General features: G+C 35.9%; 1 protein-coding gene across 1 annotated transcript in view; it reads right to left on the reverse strand.

The window, feature by feature from the left end:
- Positions 1–24783, reverse strand: part of ASAH2 (N-acylsphingosine amidohydrolase 2) — a 213628-nt gene that overhangs the window by 122763 nt on the left and 66082 nt on the right. Inside the window, exons 15-20 of the mRNA XM_058543442.1 lie at positions 21526–21641; positions 20373–20467; positions 18078–18117; positions 16675–16770; positions 11506–11601; positions 9331–9477 (exon numbers count right to left, since the gene is read on the reverse strand). Coding sequence (XP_058399425.1) covers positions 9331–9477; positions 11506–11601; positions 16675–16770; positions 18078–18117; positions 20373–20467; positions 21526–21641 — 590 coding nt within the window. The remainder of the gene's footprint in view (positions 1–9330; positions 9478–11505; positions 11602–16674; positions 16771–18077; positions 18118–20372; positions 20468–21525; positions 21642–24783) is intronic.

The following is a 24783-nucleotide window of genomic DNA, read 5'->3' on the forward strand; positions in this document are numbered from 1 at the left end:
TGATCCCAGGTGTGGCAGAGACATCAGCCATCCCTGTACCCCCAACAGTGAAATCAGTGACAGCAGTGACACTAGCAAGAGCAAGACATCAGTGATCCCCATAGGTGCAGTTGGCCTTGACAAGAGTACTGGTGACACCCTGAACAGAGGCAGTGGAGGGTGGAAGGTGTAGATCCCCAAATATAGCCAGAGGCAGCTCAGGTAAGAGAAACCCAAAACTAGCATTACATCACCATCTACTGAAAAACAAAAGAAAGGTGTCTAATCTCCAACTGGTTGAAAAGTTTCAATCAAAACAAACAAAGCTACAGCTAAGTAAGAAAACTGTTTGCTATGACAAACGCACCAGCAGAGAAACAACTCAGCAAGCACCACTAAAAGCCATGGTAACACAGCATCACAAAAAGAAAATAACAATTCTCCAGAAACCAAACATAAAGTCATGGAAGATTGTGATCTAATTGATAAAGATTTCAAAATAGCTGTTATGAAGAAATTTAATGAGCTACAAGAAAACTCAGAAAGGCAGTTCAATGCGCTTAGGAATAAAACCAAGGAACAGAAGGAATATTTTACCAAAGAGATTAGAAACTCTAAAAAACAACCAAACAGAAATTCTGGAGCTGAAGAACTCAGTAAGTGAGACAAAGAATGCATTAGAAAGCATTGGAGCTAGAGCAGACAATATTGAAGAGAGAATTAATGAGCTCGAAGATAGAAATCTAAAAATGAAGCAGATAGACGAGGAGAGAGAACCAAGACTTTTTTTTAATGCAGAAATTCTATGAGAATTATCTGGTTCCATTAGAAAAGGCAACATAAGGATAATGGGCATCCCAGAAGGCGAAAAGAGAGAGAAGGGAGCAGAGAGCTTATTTAAAGAAATAATAGCTGATAGAAGAACTAGAAGGACCTAAAGAAATAATAACTGAGAACTTCCCAAAACTGGGGAAGGAAGATCCCTTGGACGTTCTCCAAGACACATGGTAATAAAACTGTAAGAAGTCAATGACAAAGAAAGAATATTAAAGACAGCCAGCAGGGGAAAAAGCACAATAATCTACAAGGGAACCCCCACTAGGCTATCAGCAGAAAAAACACTTCTACAGGCCAAGAGAGAGTGAAATGATATATTCAAAATATTGAAAGATAAAAACTGTCAGCCAAGAATATTCTATTCAGCAAAGTTATCTTTCAGATATGAAGAAGAAATAAAGGCTTTCCTAGACAAACAAAAGCTGAGGGAGTTTACTACCACAAGACCCACCTTACAAGAAATGTTGAAAAGAGCTCTGCCACCTGAACCAAAAGGCAAAGGTGTACTAAGATTTGAGCAAGGTGATAAATAGATGGACAGAATCAGAAAATTGTAACTATGTATCAGAATAGGTCACTAAACACTTAATTATAAGATAAACGTTAAAGGGAAAGGAAACATCAAAAATAATTATAACCACTTCCATTTGGTAACAAACTCACAATACAAAAAGGAATAATTTGCGGCAACAAAAACATAGAAGGGGAAGAGGAAAAGTATGGAACCTTCATAAGAAAAGGAAGATAAGAAGCTATCAGCAGAAACAAGACTATCTTAACTAAGAACTTTTATACAAACCTCATGGTAACCACAAAACAAAAATTCAGAGCAAAATCACAAAATATAAAAAAAAAGGGCAAACTGAGAAACACATCACAGAAAATCACGAAACTGAAATGGCAGACAGAAACACAAGGAAAAAGAGACAATGGAAATATACAGCAACCAGAAAACAAAAGACAAAATGGCAGTATTGAGTTCTTATATATCAGTAATCATCCTAAATGTAAATGAATTGAATTCACTAATCAAAAGACACAGAGTGGCTGGATGGATTTAAAAACAAGACCCAACAATGTGCTGCCTCCAGGAAAAGCATCTCAGGTCTAAAGACAAACACAGTGGAAGGATGGAAGATGATACTCCAAGCAAATAGCAGCCAAAAGAAAGCAGATGTTGCCATACTTATATCAGACAAAATAGACTTTAAAGCCAAAAAAGATAACAAGTGACAAAGATAGATATTATATAATGATAAATCCATCAAGAAGACATAATATTTATTAATATATATGCACCTAACATAAGAGCACCAAAGTATATAAAACAATTATTAACAGATCTAAAACGAGAAATTGACAACAACACAATAATAATAGGGCACTGTAGTACTCCACTTACATCAATGGATAGATCATCCAGAAAGAAAGTCTAAAAGGAAACATGGGCCTTAAACTAAACATTAGACCAGAGGTATTTAATAGATACATATAGAACATTCCCTCCAAAAGCAGCGGAATATACATTCTTCTGAAAGACACATGGAACATTCTCAAAGATAGACCATGTGTTGGGAAACAAAACAAGTCTTGATAAATTTAAGAAGACTGAAATCAGATCAAGTCTCTTTTCTGACCACAATGTTATGACATGAGAAATCAACTACGAGAAGAAAGCTGGAAAAGTCACAAATATGTAGAAACTAAAGAACATGCTACTGAACAATTGTTGGATCAATGAAGAAATCTAAGGAGAAATAAAAAAATACCTGGAGACACATGAAAATGAAAACACAACATACAAAATCTATGAGATGCAGCAAAAGGAGTACTAAGAGGGAAGTTTATAGCAATATAGGCCTACCTAAGAAAAAAGAAAAATTTCAAATAAACAATCTAACATTATACCTAAAGCAACTAGAAAAAGAAGAACAAACAAAGCCCAAAGTCAGTAGAAGGAAGGAAATAGTAAAAATCAGCAGAAATAAATGAAATAGAAACTAAAAAGACAATAGAAAAGATTAAGAAACTAAGAGCTGGTTCTTTAAAAAGAAACAAAATTAACAAACCTTTAGCTAGACTAAGAATAAAAGAGAGATGCTTCAAATAAAATCAGAAACAAAAGAGGAGAAATGACAATGAATACCACAAAAATACAAAGAATTTTAAGAGAATATTATGAAAACCTATATGCCAACAAATTGGATAACCTAGAAGAAATGGATAAATCATTAGAATCATACAGCCTTCCAAAACTGAATCAAGAAGAAATAGAGAATCTGAATAGACCAATCACTAGTAAGGAGATTGAAACAGTAATCAAAAACCTTCCAAAAGAAAACACTCCAGGAGCAGACAACTTCTATGGTGAATTCAACCAAACATTCAAAGAAGACTTAATACCTATCCTTCTCAAATTCTTCCAAAAAATTGAAGAGGAAGGGATGCTTCATAATTCATTTTACAAGGACAACATTACCCTGATACCAAAACTAGACAAGGACAAAACAAAAAAAGAAAATTACAGGCCAATCTCACTAATGAATATAAATGCAAAAATCCTCAACAAAATATTAGCAAATTGAATACAACAATACATTAAAAGGATCATACATCATGATCTTGTATGATTTATTCCAGGGTTGCAAGGATGATTCAACATCCACAAATAAATCAATGTGTTACACACCACATTAACAAAATGAAGAATAAAAATCACAGGATCGTCTTAATAGATGCAGAGAAAGCATTTGACAAGATTGAGCATCCATTTATGATAAAAACTCTTAATAAAATGGGTATGGAAGGAGTATGGAAGGAATGTATCTCAACATAATAAAGGCTATATATGACAAACTCACAACTAACCTCATACTGAACAGCGAAAAACTGAAAGCTATCCCTCTAAGCACAGTAACAAAAGAGGATGCCCATTCTTGCCACTCTTATTCAACATAGTATTGAAAGTCCTAGCCAAAGCAATTAGGCAAGAAAAAGAAATAAAAGGCACTCAAATTGGAAAGGAAGAAGTAAAACTGTCACTATTTTCAGATGACATGGTTTTATATATAGAAAACCCTAAAGAATCTATGAAAGAACTATGAGAAATAATAAATACAATAAAGTTACAAGGTACAACATCAACATACAAAAATCAGTTGCATTTCTATACACTAACAAGAAACTAGCAAAAAGAGAAATCAAGATTACAATCACAACAGAAAGAATAAAATATCTAGGAATAAATTTAACCAAATACGTGAAAGACCTGTACACTGAAAACTATAAGACATTTTTGAAAGAAATTGAATAAGACATAAAGAAATGGAAAGATATTTTGTGCTCATGGATTGGAAGAATGAACATAGTTAATATGTCTGTATTACCTAAAGCAATCTACAGATTCAATGTAATCTGTATCAAAATCTCAATGACATTTTTCACAGAAGTAGAATAAAGAATCCTAAATTTGATATGGAACAACAAAAGGCCCAGAACAGCCAAAGCAACCAAGAGAATAATGAACAAAGCTGGAGGTATCACATTCCCTGATTTCAAATTATACTACAAAGCTGTAGTAATCAAAACAGCATAGTACTGGCAGAAAAACAGACATACAGATCAATAGAACAGAACTGAGGGCCCAGAAACAAACTCACATATCTACGGACAGCTAATTTTTGACAAAGGAGCCAGGAACATACAATGGAGAAAGGCAAGTCTCTTCAATAAATGGTGCTGGGAAAACTGAATGAAAGTAGACCACTCTCTTATAACATACAAAAAAAATAACTCAAATGGATTAAAGACTTGAACATAAGACCTGAAACCATAAAACTCCTAGAAGAAAACATAGGCAGTATGCCCTTTGACATCAGTCTTAGCATTATCTTTTTGGATATATCTCCTCAGGCAAGGAAAACAAAAGCAAAAATAAACAAATGGGACTACATCAAACTAAAACACGTCTGCATGGCAAAGGAAAGCATCAACAAAACAAAAGACAACTGACAACTGGGAGAAGATATTTGCAAATCATATAACCAATAGGGGTTAATTTCCAAAACATATAAAGAACTCAGACAACTCAACAACAACAAAAAACAAACAACTCAATTAAAAAATGGGAAAAGGATTTGAACAAACATTTTTCCAAAGAAGATATACAGATGGCCAACAGGCACATGAAAAGATGCTCAGCATCACTAATCATTAGGGAAATGCAAATCAAAACGACAATGAGCTATCACCTCATACCCATCAGAATGGCTACTATTGAAAAGACAAGAAATAAATGTTGGAGAGGATGTGGAGAAAAGGGAACCCTCATACACTGCTGATGGGAATGTAAATTGGTGCAGGCACTATGGAAAACGGTATGGAGATTCCTCAAAAAATTAAAAATAGAACTACTATATGACCCAGCTATTCCACTTTTGGGTATTATCCAATGAACATGAAACTTGAAAACATTAATTCAAAAAGATATATGCACCTCTATGTTCATTGCAGCATTACTCACAATGGCAAAGACTTGGACGCAACCTAAGCGCCCATCAACAGATGACTGGATAAAGATGTAGTAGATACATACAATGGACTACTACTCAGCCATAAAAAAGATGAAATCGTGCCATTTGTGACAACATTGATCGACCTTGAGGATATTATGCTAAGCAAAACAAGTCAGATGGAGAAAGACAAATACCATATGATTTCATTCATATGTGGAAGATTAAAGAACAACAACAAACAAACAGAGATACAGAGAATAGATTGGTAATTACCAGAGGGGGAAGACAGATAGGTGGAGGGTGAAAGGGGTAAAGGGGCACATTTGAATGGTAATGGAGAGAAACTATACTTTTGGTGGTGAACACAATGTAGTCTATACAGAAGTCAAAATATAATGATGTACACCTTAAATTTATATAATGTTATAAACTAGTTACCTCAATAAAACATAAACAAACAAATAAAAAGAACCAATTGGAAATCTGCAGTTGAAAATCACAACAACTGAAATGAATAATTCACTATATAGGCTTAATCGCAAATGTGAGATGACAGAAGAAAGGAGTGAACTAGAAGATAGATCAATATAAATTATCCTATATGTAGGAGAGAAAGAAAAAAAGAAGATTGAAGAAAAATTAATGGAGCCTCAGAGACAAATGGGACAACATCAAGTACGCCAACATTCACAAAAAAAGTCCCAGAATTAGAAGAAAGAGAGAAAAGGACAAAAACAATTTCTGAAGGAAATACTAACTGGAAACTTTCCAGATTTGATGAATATTACCTTACAGATCCAAGGAACTCAACAAACCTCAAGTAGGATAATCACAAAGTGATTTATATTTAGATACATTGTAGAAAACTGGTGGCAGACATAGATAAAAAGAAAATCTTGAAAGCAGCAAAAGAAAAATGATTCATTACTTACAAGGACACTAAACTAAGATGAACAATTGACTTAGAGATGGAAGGACAGAAAGCAACAGGATAACATGTTCAAAGTGATAAAAGAAAAAAGTTTCTCAACCAAGGATGCAGCAAAACAATTTTTCACAGATAAAGGCAAAATAAAGCCATTCCAGATAAACAAAGGCAGAATCTGTTGTTAGCAGAACTGTCTTATAGGAAATACTACAGGAAGTCCTTCAGGTTGAAAGGAAATGGTGCTAGATGGTGATTCGAATTCTTAAGAAGAAATAAAGAGCATCAGAAGTGGTAAATACGTGGGTAAATAAAAAATATATAAATATACTTTTCCATATCTTCTCTTAACTTCTTTAAAAGGCATATGACTGTATAAAACAATAATTATAACACTGTATTATTACATTTATATATAGACGTAATACATGTGACAATAATATCACAAAGGATAGGAACAGAAAAAAGATATATTGGAGCAATCTTTCTATATTTTTGGAATAAAGTTAATATTACATTGAAGTAGGTTGTGATTAGTTAAGATGTATATTATAGCCCTGTGACATAATAAGATGTACATATTCGGTCTCCCATTTCCTGGCACACAGCTCCAAAACCCGGACTCTCTGAAGTGATATGTCTTTTCTATACTAATGAGATGACTTATGGCTGATCTCCAGGGAGGGGAAAGGGGCTGGAGGTTGAGTTAATCACCAACGGCCAATGACTTAGTCAATCATGCCTACGTAATGAAGCCTCCATAAAAATCCCTAAAGCATGGGGTTCAGAGAGCTTCCAGGTTGGTGAATGAGTGGAGATGCTGGGAGGGTAGCATGCCTGAACAGGACATGGAAGCTCTGTGCTCCTTCCCCCATACCTTGCCCTATGCATCTCTTCCACCTAGCTGTTCCTGAGTTGCATCCGTTTATAATAAACTGATAATCAAGTAAGTAAACTGTTTTCCTGAGTTCTGTGCGCTGGTCTAGCAAATTATTAAACCCAAGGAGGGGGTCATAGGAATCTCCAATTTATAGCCGGTCAGTCAGAAGCACAGGTGACAATTTGGATTTGTCATTCATGTCTGAGTGGAGGAGGGTGGGTGCAGTTTGTGGGACTGAGCCCTTAACCTGCGGGGTCTGCACTAACCCCAAGTAGACAGTGTCAGAATTGAATTGAATTGTAGAACACCCAGTTGGTGTCCACAGAGAATTAGAGAATTGCTTGGTGTGGGAGAAACCTTGACACATCTGCTGTCAGAAGTATTGAGAGTAGTATTGAGAGGAGAAACAGAGTTCTTTTTCCTTTTTGAGTCCCTAAAACAACTAGTAGGAAAATAACTATAAACATAGTAAAAAAAAAAAAAATCAACAGAGGAATAAAAAAGGTACATTAAAACATGAAAATAACCTAAGCTTCCACCCTAAGAAATGAGAAGCAGAGCAAAATAATATCAAAACAGGCAGAAGGAAGGATATAAAATGCTAGAGCAAAAGTCAATGAAATAGCAAACAGAAAAACAATAGATAAAATCAATGAAGCCAAAAACTAGTTCTTTGAAGACACAAACTACCAAAACCAGGAAGAAAGAGGGGACATCATTATCAATCCTATAGAAATTAAAAGGATTATAAGAGAATGTTATGAACAACTTTATCCCGACAAATTAGACGACTTATATGAAATGGGTAAATTCCTAGAAAGATGCAAATTCTTAGAAAGATAATAGATTCGTAAAGACAAACCTAATTCCTAGAAAGACATATAATTGACTGAAGAATAAATGGAAAATCTAAATAGACCTATAATAAGTAAAGGAATTCAATTAGTAATTAAAATTTTTGCCATAAAGAGAAGCCCAGGTCCACATGGCTTTGCTGGTAAATCTGACTGAATATTTAAAGAAGAAATAATACCAATCTTTTGCATACATTTTCAGCAAATACAGGAAGAAATACTTCCTAACTCATTCTTTGAGACAAGTATCATCCTGATACAAAAGGCCGTCAAAGAAACACATGAAAAGACTACAGATATCCCTTACGGACATGAGTACAAACTCTCCAGCAAAATATTGGCAAACCAAACTCAACATCATACAAAAAGGATTAGCTACTACACACACACACACGCACACACACACACACACACACACACACAAGGGTATTTATTTAATATCTAAAAACATATATACTATATATATATACTAAAGGGTATTTATTTAATATCTGAAATATCAACTAAGGCAACATACCATACTAATAGAATAAAAGACAAAAACCACATGATCACTTCAGTAGTCATAGAAAAGCATTTGAAAAAATCCAACACCCATTATTCATAAAAACTCGCAACAAACTAGGCATAGAAAGGAACGTTCTCAACCTGATAAAGGGCATCCACAAAAATCCTAAATAAAACATACTTAATAGTGAAAGACTGAATACTTTTTTCTCCTAAGATTAGAAACAAGACGAGGATGTCCTGCTTCACAACTTCTGTTCAACATTGTTTTGGAGATTCTAACCGGCGCAATTAAAAAAAAAAAATTAAAGGCATCCAGAAAAGAAATCCAAAAAAGGAATAAGTAAACCTGTTTTTATTTGGAGGTGATATGATACTATATGTAGAAATTTCTAAGGAATCCACCCCCCCCCCCGAAAATCAACTGGAACTAATAAATGATTTAGCAAAGTTGCAGGACAAAAGATGAATACAAAATAGTAGTAGCACAAATCCTGCTTCATTTCTATGTGCTTTTACCTGCTCTTGACTTAAGAGACAACTTTTCAGAGCTCCAATGAATTGTTCCATGACCATCCATTTGAGAAGAAAAGGAATAATTTGGATTTTAGAGATTTAAATTTACATAATTATCACCTGAAAAATAAATATTTCCCCATTCTAATGTTTGCAGAGCCTCTTCAGAGATAACAATTGTCAAAATTATCAGTGCTAACCAGCATTATCATGCTGGTCTCTGGCATGATTAGAGGTCAGTGGTGACATTAAATATCTTTCTCCCTATCCCCAAACACAGGCTTCCGAAGAATTCCAAGATCTCTTTGTGAGTCTTACCACTCTGTATTTAGGTTCCACCGGCTGCAGGACATCCCCAAAAGTTTTGCCCTTTGGTGCTCTATCCGCAATGTTAGGAATTAAAGTGGTTATCAGTTGTTTGAAAAATGGAGGCTCTGGACCACTGCTCAGGTTGGCTACTGAGTCCTAGAACAGAGAACATTTGCTTAAGGAGCGCACAATGTGGAGTCAAAGACCCTTTCCCCAGACCCTCAGCCCTAGAAATGCCTTTATTAAAGGAAACACACACACACACACACACACACACTCTCCAAGAGCTAACTACTGTAACAAAATGTGGAATCTTGCTAAAATGTGAACCTAGAAGTCCATAATTTAAACTTTTGTCACTAGAAGAAAGCTTTGGTCATAGGCAACACTTTCACTCCCCTGACAGTAGAGTCCAGTGATCAGAGCGTAAACTGGGAAGCCTGCTACACAGGTTTAGATCCTGGGACAGCCATTTTTAATTGTACGACTTTGGACAGGAGCCTAACACATAATAAGCCTTTGTAACATGACACTGTAATTATTCTTTTCATTTTTAAAAAGTATTGAGCCCCTCTTATTCAGAGTCAGCACCAAGCTTTTTTTCCTAAATCCCTCTCTGTGCTAATTAGAAAATATAGTAAATACATTTTTAATTTAAAATTTACAATCAGCCTATATCCTGACTGGTTTGATCTATGCTTCCCACAAAATTTGCCGCCTTTAATAGTGTCATCGAATGATGATCTCAAATTTTAAACAGCCCTTCATATGTATTTAATGTACTTTAATGCTCACTTTATATATTTAATCTCTACAAGAGTCCTAATACCTATTTGTTATCATTCCCATTTTATAAATAAGAAAACAGACTTGGAGAGATGGTGGTTTTTTTTTTTTCCAAGATCATGTAACTAGTCTTAGACACATAACCATAAAATTGACTGTGAAACAGATTTCCACAAAATGAAATCACACATTTCTTCCTAAATATCAATACAAAATTTGAAAAATCTATTTCCATGGGAAGAGCTATAGACCTGTGATTGCAAAAGTTAAACAGCAGTTATCTCTAGGGATGGGTTATAGGTTTATACTTTTCTGTATAATCTGAATATTCTCCAAATAGTTATAGCTTTTATGATGAAAAATAAGAACAGTTCTACTTTGAAAAAAAGTATCAGACCTAAAACTGAGAGGAACGTTATGATAAAACAATAATCAAGTAATTAAAATATATCCTAAGTATATACCTTGAACTGAAACTTCAAACACACAATCAGCAACTAATTAGGTGGAGGTATATGAAATTACCAATATTCAACTGTTTTGACCTACAGAAACAGCAATTTCATTTGTTTCGATTTAATATATTCAAGCTCTTTCTTTGAAAGGGCTTTATTGTCTTTGCTATGCCAAATTGTTTCACAGCCTTTACTGGGGCTTGTATGGTATTATATAAAGGTCTGTTTATTATTTTAAGCTCTTTATCTTGCTTGTTGACTCATCTTCCGACACCAGGGTGCGGCTTTATAAATAACGTTATCCCAAAGAAAAGATTTCTACAAGTGATGTTCCTTTAAGTAAACTAGTTTAGTGTAGTTACAACATGTATGTACATTTCAAGGTACTGTTGTACTTCTTCAAATCTAAACTTCTATTGATTATAACAACTTTTATTATTTTGAACCACCAAGAAGGTAAAAACATGCTACTGATTATAATTGTAAGCTTCCTCTGATTGGAAGATGCGTGCCAATTTCAGAGAGGTTACAATGTGGAAAATAGGCGTCTCAGAATTAATGACCTGCTCAGCTTGTGAAGTGATTGGAGAGAATCTGGCTAAGATTAGAGAATATCGGTCCACCTCCCACTTATAACGAGCCTAATCGCTTACCATCTCAGAACCTATTTGCTCGTCTGAAAAATGGGAAAAAATGATACCTCCATACTTCCCACGATGACTGTGAGGATGAGATAAATTATATGAATAAAGCTGTCACCACCAAAAGATGTTAACTGAATCTGAATTTACTACATTTCATTTCTTAGAGACACCTAATAGCTATAAATTTTTTTACATATAAAAGTTTTCAAAGAAAGCAAACACTCAAAGCTAATGTTCTCTTTTGCTTTCCTCTGCATCTCCCCACCCCTGAAACACACATACATACAATTTTTGATTACCGTAGCAATGGCCTTAGCAAGGACTCTGAAGAGCTGGATGTAAGCAGACAGAGTATGTGGTCCATAAATTGTAGATGCTGCCTCATACCGCTGAGCCTGCAGGAGAGGCAGAGTGGTACACCATTCTGCATATCTCGATCCATTTACAGAGGTGTTGCATCTTAGGCGAGGGGTGATGCTTGGACATCTCACATAATTCAAACTGGCATAATTCAAGATTAATTATGACAAAGGAGGGTGGGCATTTCCATTTGCCAGCTAAAGTAAACGGCACCCATCAACTACTTGTTAAAGGCAGTGGGTTCTCTTGGCTTATTTCATTGGGACTGTCAGTCCATTTAATCTGAAAGAGGGTAGTAGCTCCCAAGCTTATGTCTATTTTAAGTATGTACTTGTAATATAAATGTTTTCCCCCAAGGAGTACAGCAAGGGAAAAGAAAAAAAAAAAAAACAAGGAAAAGTAGTAACTCCTGGATAAATTGGGTGGTGATGGTACTATCTGGAGAAGGACTTTTAAGCCATCAGAGACCTATAAAATAGAACCAAATACATCTCCTTCTACCTGAGCTCCAAGCCTTTGGTTGTTCCACAGGAACCTCAAATTCACCAAACTTAAGGTGGAACTCATCACTCCAAATATACCAGCTTTCCCTGCAACAGTCTTCATTTCAGTGAATGCCATCCTTCTAGTCTCCCACACCAACATCATCTGGCAGTCATTTGAGACTCCTTTCTCTCCATCATCCTACATCCTATAAGTCTCCAAGTCATCATTTCTTAAAATCTCTTGAATTCTTTTATTTTCCTCTGCCCCTACTGCTTTTACCTTGATCAGACCTTCACTATCACCCAGATCATCAACTACAGCTTCTTAATCAGTTCTCTGCCTCCACACTTACCCTTCCAATTTACTTTCTACACTGCCATCCTAGTGACCTTTCTAAATCACAAATTGGATCAGAGCATTCCTTGCTTTGAATTCTACTGCAGTTTCCCAAACCCTTCCTTATTGAGTCAAAGCTGTAGCATAGCATAAAAGGCTCTGCATCAACTAACCCCCACCTCCTACTCTAACCCCTGTCTCACTACCCTCATCATGCTTATTCCATGGTGCTCGACTAATTATGGCCCTTAAATGTACTAAGCCTGCCCCTCAGACCCTTCGCATATGTAGCTCCCTTAATACGGAACACCTTCCCTAACTTATTTGCCTAATCAGCCTTTACTCATTCTTAAGAGCTCATACAGATGTTATATCTTCCAGAAAATCTGCCAGTTTCCATTCTCAAATACCCAGTCTAGACTGGTGCTCTTTCTCTTTGTTTTCATATCACCTTGTGCATCTCTTTCACAGAAATGTAATCATCTTCTTTCTTCTCTTTTATTAGACCATAAATTCTAGTGGTCTTGAGGGCAGGGGCAGATTTTTTACTCATTGTTATGCCCAGGTAGTGGCTAGTACTGTGTATCACAACACATACAGGCATGTCTCAGAGATGTTGTGGGTTTGGTTCCAGACCACCACAACAAAGCAAATATCATAATAAAGTGAGTCAACACAATTTTTTTGGTTTCCCAGTGCATATAAAAGTTATTTTCACACTGTACTGTAGTCTAGTGAGTGTGCAATAGCATTAGGACTTAAAAAAAAAACATAATTAAAAAATACTTTATTTCTAAAAAATGCTAACCATCATCTGAGCCTTCAGCAAGTTGTAATCTTTTTGCTGGTGGAGGACCTTGCCTCAGTATTGATGGCTGCTGACTGAGCAGGGTGGTGGTTGCTGAAGGCTGGGGTAACCGTGGCAATTTCTTAAAATAAAGCAATGAACTTTGCCACATGGATTGACTTTCCTTTCACGAACTATTTCTGAGTAGCACGTGATGCTGTTCCATAGCTTTTTACTGACAGTTAGAACTTCTTTCAAAATTGGAGTCAATCCTCTCAAACCCTGCTGCTGCTTTATCAACTAAATTTAGGTAACATTCTAAATCCTTTGCTGTCATTTCAAGAATCTTCACAGCATCTTCAGCAGAAGTAGATTCCATCTCAAGAAACTACTTTCTTTGCTCATCCATAAGAAGTAACCCCTCATCTGTTCAAGTTTTACCATGAGATTGCAGCAATTCAGTCACATCTTCAGCCACTTCTAATTCTAGTTCTCTTGCTATTTCTTCTGCATCTGCAGTTACTTCCTCCACTGAAACTTGAACCCCTCAAAGTCATCCATGAGGGCTGGAGTCAACTTCTTCCAAACTCCTGTTAATGTTGATATTTTGACTCCTTCCCCTGAATCACAAATGTTCTTAATGTCAACTAGAATGGTGAATCCTTTCTAGTTTTCAATTTACTTTACCAAGATTCATCAGAAGAATCACTATCTATGGCAACTATAATCTCACAAAATATATTTCTTAAAAAATAAGACTTGAAAGTCAAAATCCATGGGCTGCAGAATGGATGCTGTTTTAGCAGGCATGAAAACAACATTAATCTTGTTGTACTTCTCTATCAGAGCTCTTGGGTGACCAGGTGCATTGTCAATAATCAGTAATATTTTGAAAAGAATCTTTTTTTCTGAGCAGTACGTCTCAATAGTGGGCTTAAAATATTCAGTAAAGCATGTCATAAACAGCATGCTTTGTTCCATTTATAGAATACAGGCACAGTATATTTAGCATAATTCTTAAGGATTCTATGATTTTTGGAATGGTAAATGAGCATTGGCTTCAACTTAAAGTCACCAGCTGCATTAGCCCCTAACAAGAGTCAGCCTGTCCTTTGAAGCTTTGAAGCCAGGCATTGACTTCTACCCTCTAGCTATGAAAGTCCTAGATGGCGTCTTCCTCCAATAGAAGACTGTTTTGTCTACTTTGAAAATGTGTTGATTAATGTAGCCACCTTCATGAATTATCTTAGCTAGATCTTCTGGATAACTTGCTGCAGCTTCTACATCAGCACTTGCTGCTTCACTTTGCACTTTTATGTTCTAGAGATGGCTTCTTTCCTTAAACCTCATGGACCAACCTCCTCTAGCTTCAAACTTTTCTTCTGCAGCTGCCTCACCTCTCTCAGCCTTCATAGAATTGAAGACAGTTAGGGCCTTGCTCTGGGTTAGGCTTTGGCCTAAGGGAATGTTGTGACTGGTTTGATCTTCTATCCAGACCACTAAAACTTTCTCCATATCAGCAGTAATAAAAATAAGCTGTTTCACTTTCTTATCATTTGTGTATTCACCGGAGTAGCATTTTTAATTTCCTTCAAGAACTTTTCGTTTGCATTCACCACTTGGCTAACTGTTTGGTGCAAGAGGCCCAGCTTTTGGCCTGTCTCAGCTTTCAACATGCCTTCCTCACTAAGCTTAATCATTTCTAGCTTTTTATTTAAAGTGAAAGATGTGCAACCATTGCTTTCACTTGAACACTTAGAGGCCATTGTAGGGTCATTAATTGGCCTAATTTCAATATTGTTGTGTCTCAGGGAATAGGGAGGCCTGAGGAGAGGAAGAGAGATGGGGGAACAGCTGGTTGATGGAACAGTCAGAACACACACATTTATTGGTTAAGTTCACCGCCCTATATGGGTGCAGTTTGTGGCACTCCAAAACAATTAGAATAGTAATATCAAAGATGACTGATCACAGATCACCATAAAAAATATAATAATGAAAAATCTTGAAATATTGTGAGAATTACCAAAATGTGACACAGATATATGAAGTGAGCAAATGTTGTTGGAAAAATGGTGCTGATAGGCTTGCTCAATGCAAGGTTGCCACAATCCTTCAATTTGTGAAAAACACAATATTTGTGAAGTGCAATACAGGCAAGTACAATAAAGTGAGATATGCCTATATCTGTTAAATTAATTAGTGAATAAATTAATTAATTAATTAATACTAATCTTTGGAGGAGCATGTCCCTGAAACAGGAGACAGGGTTGTAGGGGTTCCTAACCTTATTTGTGTCATGGACTCCTTTGGCTGTCTGTTGAGGCCTATAAACCCCTCTCAGAGTAATGTTTCTAAATGTGTAAAGTAAAACACATGAGTTGACAGAGGAACCTGATTAGACTGAAATACATTAATCAAACAATAATAAACCAATTTTGCAATAGAGTAATGTTTATGCTCCTTTATTATGCTATTGAATAACAAGATCTAGTAGTGGATCTAATAACTACTATGATTTTAAAATAGTAATGGGAGTAAAAAATATTTCCAGATCTATAATGACTGTATTTGATATGAAAAATATCTGTGATTGTTATTGGTGACAAAATCAGAGGTACTGCTAATATTATTGTCATTTGTTGTCTATATTCATAACTAAAGAAAATGCTAAATAACATTTAGAAATAAATAAAAAATGGACAAATGAAAAATTATTCCTATCTAAGTTTGCCCCAATTAGGAACCTCTCTTCAACAGGATTTCCTAGAAGGCAGAGACTTTCAGTAAAGTCAGCAGAGAGCAGCAGGGTAGATTCCACCACTGGTATCACTGAACATTTGTCAAGGGGTAGACTGTACACCTCGGTACAAATTGCCAAGATATCCTAGCAGATATGTTAGAAACTACTAATTGTGGGACTCTAGACTGTTTTCATGTTTTTTACTATTGTTATTAAAAAGTACTTGGGCTACTTCCTGTACTATTTGTAAACAAAGAAACATTACCAGCCACCAGCCTCCAGTAAATTCTCTGAGACTCTGTTTCTTAATCTATATCATGATATAATAATACCCTATTCCAGGCTTATTGTGAGGATTACTTAAGATCACATTTGCAAAGTGTTCACCTAGTGCATTCAACAAACAGTAGCTATCAGTGGGCGTTTTCCCGGGTTCAGAAGCTTAAAGCACCAGAAGCACTATAGATAGAGTTGGAAATGTTGTATACCACAAGCTAGGCTTATTACCAGTGCCCCTGACAAAATAATTCATTTCAGGGAAAGAGGAAGTCAGTGAGACTAGAATTTTGACATGAACTTGGAAATGGTAAACCTAGAACTCCCAAATACAACCTCTGGCTTATTATTCTCTTGTCTGCCCTAAAACAAAATCGTCTCTCAAAAACATGATTAAGGAAGTCTAGAAAGAAAACCTGCACTTGACACAATTTTGACCAGGGCATAATTCATTTAAATGATGAGAACTTTTTACTTTACCTGGTATTCTTCATAGGTGGTAATGTAATGTGTATAGACATTGCATAGACCTGAAGTAACGACAGTCATGTTCTGCATCCCATAAGATGCAAATTCCTAAGGAGGGGAGGTAGAGCCCAATAAAATTACTCTTCATCATAAAGTATGTTATCATCCCAGTTATACTTAATGCACAATCATAGATACAAATCAATAATGTAAGATGTCTCTCTTACCGATATTCTTCCTAATGATCAAAACTGCCTGGAAATGGAGAAGTATTAAAGAGTCTTCAATGAAAATTTGGAGCCATAACTCTGCACTACATTCGGGCAAGTCAATGGATCTATGAACATCTTAATGCTTGCTTTTGCAGATGTAAAATTTTGCTATTACTAAAATACAGAGATTTTATCAATTTCCTAAAAAATATTATGGGTAAATATTGGCTAACCAGAGTAGTTATTTCCAGCGTCAAGTAATAAGACATTTGTTGACTATGTCATTTTAGAGCCATTGACAATACTTCCTGAATATTAACAAAATCATGAATATAGATAAAATACAGAATTCGCAGAATGTGTTCGATTTTCTTTAGACAGGACTTTAAGATATGAAGGTACCTAGAGGTTATTTACTATTTAATGCATAAGACTATTATCAATTTTTAAATTATTAATACATAAATACCAATAAAATATTTTTAACCTGACCATAATTCTCTTATAAAGTTTGTTCTTATACCACCAATATTTCATATTCACCTCTACCCATTACTTTCAAGAAGGGTAAACCTCTAGTCATCTTAGAAAAAATTAATTTAGATAACAGAAAGGAAATGATGTTCTTTGGAACATCAAGAAGGAAAAAAGAACAGGGCAAGCAAAAATATGGGTAAATAAAATAGGCTTTCCTTTTCTTATTGATATTTTGAAATTATGTTTGACAGGTTAAACAAAAATCATAACACTGTCTGATGTGGTTATAAATGTATGTAGAGGAAATATTTAAGACAGCTAGTATATTATAAATGGGGGAGGGTAAAGGGAGATAAGATCCTGCACTTCACTCAAACAGTTACACGAGAACACTAGCGATTATTTAACCAGTGATAAGATAGATATATTATGTGTATACATTCACACACATGTACTCAAAGACACTATAGATAAATCAAAATAGAATTCTTAAATGAAATAAAAAGCTTCTTGAATATTTCATGATATCCTGGAGAGAAGATGGGGGAGAGGAGATGTTTTTATTGACTGAATTTAATCCTTAACATGATTACAATTAATTAGATTAAATTTTTTCAATACACAGAAAAAAATTTCGTTTAAAAGGTACTAGATCATAGGGACAGAAAATTCTTTTCTCTTCACAAAATATAAATGCATAGATATTTTACTTCATTTTTAACTTACTGCTTGAACTGCCTCCCGAAATCTTCGTCCAGACATGGTCCTTAGTCAAGAAAACAGAATCATCTAAGTGTTTTCCTATCCAGAATGTACGCACAGTATACAGAAAAACTTGTAGTAAAAGCCAAAAAGCTACCCTGGCTCATCACACAATACTAAAGTATATACGAACTCAGTGACGACGCAAAGCTAAAGTTGAGCTTTTTTCCCTGTCTACTCTATCTTCAAAACAAATCCAAAACTGAAAAAGAGCCAACATGAAGGTGGGAAACAGAATCAACGAATATCACTAGCAAAAGATCACAATCATTTTCCATTTGTTGATTCAACAAAATATATTGGTTGCATTCTGTTAATAAGAGCTGAGGCAAGTAGAGAGTGTACCATTCCTGCCTACAAAGAACTTACCATTTCATTCATTCATTTAATCCTTCAATAAAACACTGAGTACCTAATACAAACCAGGCCCACTTCTAAGTTCTAAGGATTCAACAGTACTGAGTTTACATCCCAGTCAGGGAAGTTCATCAATAAGCAAATAAAAAATTGAGATGATGGGGCCGGCCCGGTGGCATAGCGGTTAAGTGCACTGGCTCCGCTGCAGCGGCCTGGGGTTTGCAGGTTCGGATCCCGAGCACGCATCTACGCGCTGCTTGTCAAGCCATGCTGTGGCAGTGTCCCACATAAAGTGGAGGATGATGGGCATGGATGTTAGCCCAGGGCCAATCTTCCTCGGCAAAAAGAGGAGGATTGGCGTCAGATGTTAGCTCAGGGCTGATCTTCCTCACAGAAAAAAAAAACAAAAAATGAGATGACAGTAAGTGCTATGAAGAACAATAAAATAGGGTAATGATAAAAGGGAGTGACGGTTGTCATTGTGGTGATGATGATGGTGCTGATGCTGATGCTGGTAGTGATGTGATTGTGGTGGTGGTGGTGGTGGTGGTGGTGGTGGTGGTGGTGGTGGTAGTGGTGGGTGAAGACAATATATAGTATATGCAGGACTGGCATCTCTGTTAGAGATTTGAGCAGAGAATTGAAGGAATAACAGAGTTGACCATAGGGATAACTGGAGGATAAGTGTTCCAGGCAGAAGAAACCTTAAGTTTAAAAGCCCTAAGACAGGAGCATACTTGATGAGTCTGGGAATTGCGATGAAACCAAGGTGACTGAAGCAGAGATGAGCAAGGAGTATGAAATCAGGTCAGAGAGGTTGCTGAGGAGATCACATAAGGCCTTGTAGGATAAGGGTTTGAAGATTTAGCTGGAGCAAGATGGGAAGCCACTGGAGGGTTTTGAGCAGTGATATGATTTAAGTTATGTTTTAAAGGGATTACTCTGGCTGTTGTGTTGAGTAAAGAAAATAGAGGAGGAAGGGAGGAAGCAAGAAGGTGAGACAGGGTGTTATTGCAGTAATCTAGGGGAGAGATAATGGTGGCTTAAAACAGTGGGGGAGTGATAGAAATGTACAGAATTTGCTGAAGGATTCAGAGAGGAAAATTGAAAAAGAGAATTCAGGGATGACTCTAAGATTTAGGGCCTGAGCAACTGAAAAGATATACAACTGCTACTTAATGAGATAGGAAAAACTGCATAAGGAGCAGATTTAAAATATCCTTTCTCGCAATAAAAACTCTTACAACCTACTCTCTTAACAACTTTCAAATATACCATCAGCAGTGTTAACTCTAGTCATCATGTTGTACATTTCATCACCATATTTATTTATCTTACAACTGGAAGTTTGTAGCTGTTGACTCCCTTCATCCAATTCCCCTCCCCAATCCTTTTTTTTTTTTGTATCTATATGAGATGATGAATGTTACTAAACTTATTGTGGTAATCATTTCACAATATATGTAAGCCAAATCATTATGCTGTACACCTTAAACTTATACAGTGCTGTATGTCAATTATATCTCAATAAAATTGGGGGGAAAAAAGCACATTCTTCCATAATTCTAGTATCTAAACTGATTGTTTCAAGTACCTGTATTTTAATACTATTTAGGTCTTTCTACTGACATGATAATTCACAGCATCATTTTAATTTGGAATGATGTTTTCAAATTTTCATGTTTGTTTCAAGTTACCCACCAATAATAGGCATAAAGAGATTTATTCCTTAGAGGCCCCACCAAAAGAGGGTGGGAATATTTGTCACTGTTGCCAAACTTAGTACAGTAAGATACAAAGGACTCAGTACAGAATTATCTGCCCATGATAAGAACTGATTCCAACAGAAACACATACACAATAAACATATCTTTAACTGCAAAATAAAAAAGAAGAACTTACGTAAACTCCCCAGGGATGGCAGTTATAGCCAGGGACCCAAGAGTAATAATCTGAATATCAACAATATCTGGGTGCCAGGGATGAGGTATTGACAGCTAGGAACCCAAAACATGAAAACTGTGTTAGGAATATTACTCTTTCTATGATCAAGAGACAGATGATGTTCACAGAAGTTCATTCGTTAAAGGATTTAAAATGTTTCCAGCTGGTTTTTGATATTTTAGCCTACTATCATAGATTTTCTTTCTAATTCATGATGTAGTATTAAATATTCTATCTAGTCACTCATGTGAATCTCAAATGCCAAAGCCCCATTAACCTGGACTTATTTTCTCATCAAGGAAGTTTTTGGTGGATTTGTCATTGTGGAATCATGATGTGTAACAGATAATCAATGGTTCTCCTGGAGTACTGTGTGACTATGCTCATACAATACGAATAAGGAATTCCGTCATTTGGAATAGGTTAACTTAATGATTTCTCTTTTTTACTCTAACACTTGAAATTTTCAGTTACCGAATCTTGTCATACTTTCCAAGTTTTCTCTAAGAGAATCTACCCTTTTCCATATTCAGGTTAGTGTAGAATCTTTCCCTCTATTCCTTCCTTTCCTCTCTTTCTTCTTCTCACAGAATTTTAATGGAATATTAGAAAAAATTATATTTAAAAAATTTTTCTACATCAACAATCTATGATTTTATGAGCACTGGCATGACATTTTGACATTTAAAATGTGAAAATCTATGTTCCAAAGGAGTGTAAAAGAATATTGTTTTAGTTAATACTGTTGCCTGAATTGTGAGAAAATTGAGACGTGAACATGTTCCTTTTTATATGACCTGAAATTCTGTGTGAACTCCTACCGTGGAGTCAGCATAAATGAATCCTGAATAAGATAAAAGTTCATCTTATTCTTCCTTTTCCACTATTCTAGTTGTTTTAGTTATTTATCATAGATGCAAAAATCTAAGTCAGTATATTTAACAATAATACCCCTTACTCATAGAATCATATTTTTAATGTTAAAAATTTGATGTGGGAATATTGGCATAAGACCTCCCATGTCAACAGAGATCTACCATTCATTTCTGATAACTCATAAATTTAAAAATAACAATATATTGATTTCACCATGATAATCAAAATGCATTACCTCTCCAGTGTGAAAAAGGATTGGCTTTGGTTTATGACATTCTTTGATTTCTTCAGATGGGTTGCCCAGGATCTGATCCCGAATAGTGTCCCAAAATGGATTCCCTTCCACTGTCCCTGTTAGAAATGTTATGATTAATATGACTCTAATCCTCTGAAAAATATCACATTTTGACAAATATTGTACAACAATGTTTTTAGGAGTATCAGAGATTTTATTAAGGTTGTTGTTCAATGATTCCAAACATCTTGAATAACAGAAGAGGCAAAATTTCCTGTGCATCCTAAGATAGGAGAATGGATTTAATTAGATCTTCAGTGCAGTCAATAGAATAAGACAATATATTTTGTTCAACATTCTTAAAGTTTAGTTTCTATTGCTATCCCTCCTCCATGTTGCAAATAAAAACAATATGACATAATTAACTGTAGATCTATGAACTAAATCACCCTTTTCCTGTTTTTAAAACTAAAAATGACACATCCAACTTGAAGTACCAGTTGTTTCAATTATGGTCCCTAAAAGAGCCTCTCTTGAATCCCCACTTAATTATCTACACACACACACTCACACAAGCAGTAAAAAAACAAAAGTCAAGCATAAATTCAATAATCTGAGGAAAAGTTTTGTTAACTATAAAATCTGTGAACTTAGAATCTACAGTCCATTAGGAAAATATAACATATATGGACCTGATAATAAAGCACCAAAATACAAGAACCCAAACTGACAGAAATGAAGGGAGAAATAGAAAATCAACAATAGTAGTTAGAACTTCAATAACCCACTTTCAATAATGGATGAGACAACTAGTCAGAAGATCCACAGGGAAATAAAAAACTTTAACAACACTAGAAGCCAACTAGACCTAACAGATCCCTACAGAGCACTCCATCCAAGAACAACATAATATACACTCTTCTCCAGTGTATATGGAACATTACCCAGGGTAGACCATGTGCTGGCCATGAAACAAACGTCAATAAATTTTAAGGGGTAGAAATAATACAAAATACGTTTTCCAATGACAATGTAATGAAATTAGAAATAAATAACAGGAGAAAATTTGGGAAACTCACAAATATGCATAAATTAAGAAACATGATCATAAGTAGCTAATGGTCAAGGAAGAAATCAAAAGAACATATGAAAATACTTTCAGATGAATGTAAAGAAAGACACAGTATACCAAAACTTGTAGGATGCAGTAAAAACAGTGCTCAGAGGGAAATTTATAACCTTAAACTGCAAAAGAAAGACACAGTATACTAAAACTTGTAGGATGCAGTAAAAACGGTGCTCAGAGGGAAATTTATAACCTTAAACTGCCCATATTAAGAAAGAAGAGGAGAGTGACATCAGCAAGATGGAAGAGTAGAAAATATTAGCCTTTCCCCCACCCCCACACACACACAAAAAAACAATTAGAAAGCTATTAACAAACGAAAATAGCCCTGGGAGGGCTCAAGAGCCCAATTAAGAACCTACAGTAACACAACAGAGCAAAAAACCAGAATAACCACACAGAAAGGATCACTGGGGAGATTAGTTTAGCTGAGACATCTCAAGATCTAGGAACAAAGAAGGGTGGAGGCTATCAGTATCAGCCACATAACAGGTGCCATACACACAATTGAGGTAAACAATGGCCATTGCCACCACAGACCCTCTAGAGAGGGAGATGCTGCTCTACTCACAACATAAGAAGCTGCTATTGCACCACCCTGGGACAAGAGCTGCCAGCCATCTCAACCCCACGCACACCTCTGACTCCAGAGCCCCACTTACTCCATGCACACTCATGTTTCAGACCCCAATTCTGCGGCTACACTGTGTGTCCCTTTGCTCCAGACCTCAGATCTGCAATGCTTTGCATATGCCTGCATCTCAGGCACTGGCACCACTGCTGCTGCAGGCTAGCTGTTGTCCTGGACCCCAGAGTCACTGTCCTCTATAAGTGCACGCACTCCAGCCCCTAGCTCCATGGCTGCTCCACGTGTGCCCACACCCCAAACAGAGCCATTGCTGCTGCTGGTGAACCAGTGCACTAAACCCTGGAGCTGCTATTGGTCTGTTAGTGCTTGTACTCCTGATCTCAGCTCTGTAACTGTTCCATGGGTGCCCACGCATCAGATATTAGTGCCACTACCACTGCAAGGGCACCTGCAAGCCAAACCTACTGCAAAAAGAGATTCCCCTCAACCCTGACGTCCTGCATGGGAGAAAAAGAGATCAGGAGGTTCCCAATAGCCTTCACCACTGAAGATCCCAAAAGTGCTAGTGGCAGCTGAAGATACTCACAGTCTTAGCCTTTGGGGACCCATACAATCTTTACCAATTCTGACCTAATCTGACAGAGCTATGTGGAAACTATGCCACTTGTCCTGCCCTGGAGCTAGAACTGCCACAGCCCACTCAACCAATGCCCTTGTACCCACTGACAGGTGAAAGTCTTTCCCTACCAAAACCAGTCTGTAAAGTCTAGAAGAAGTGAAGGCTCCATTAAATGCTCAGACAAAACAAAGCTACAAGAAATATCAATAAACCATGACACAACCAAAGGAATGCAATAATTTTCCAAAAACTGACCTCCAAAGAAATAGAGATCTACAAATTGCCAAATAATTCAAAATAATTGCTCTAAGGAAGCTCAGTGAGCTACAACAGAACACAGATAGACAACTCAACAAAATCAGGAAAACAATATATGAACAAAATGAAAAGTTCAACAGAGAGGTAAAAATAAAAGGGAACCAAATAGAACTTCTGGAGCTGAGGAATAGAATAAATGAAATGAATAATGCAATAGAGAGCATCAATAGCAGATTTGATCAAGCAGAAGAAATAATCTGTGAAGTCAAAGACAAATCATTTGAAATTATCCAATCAGAAGAGAAAAAAAAGAATAAAAAAGAGTGAAGAAAGCCTACATTAATGTTGGGACACAAAATGCTAAAGGGAGTTCATCAAGTTGAAATGCAAGGATGCTATTAGTACATAAAACATATAAAAGTATAAAACTCACTGGTAAAGGTAAGTACATAGTCAAATTAAGAATACTCTAATACTGTAACGGTGTATAAATCACATAACTCTAGTATAAAGGTAAAAGGTGAAAGTATTAAAAATAACAAAGGTTACGATAATTTTTTAATGGATACGCAGTATAAAGGTGTAAATCGTGACATGAAAAACATAAAATATGGGGAAAGAGGATAAAAGGGTAGTTTTTGTATGTGATTAAAGTTAAATTATCGG

Source organism: Diceros bicornis, chromosome 6 (assembly GCF_020826845.1).
Source record: "Diceros bicornis minor isolate mBicDic1 chromosome 6, mDicBic1.mat.cur, whole genome shotgun sequence".
Lineage (NCBI taxonomy): Eukaryota > Metazoa > Chordata > Mammalia > Perissodactyla > Rhinocerotidae > Diceros > Diceros bicornis.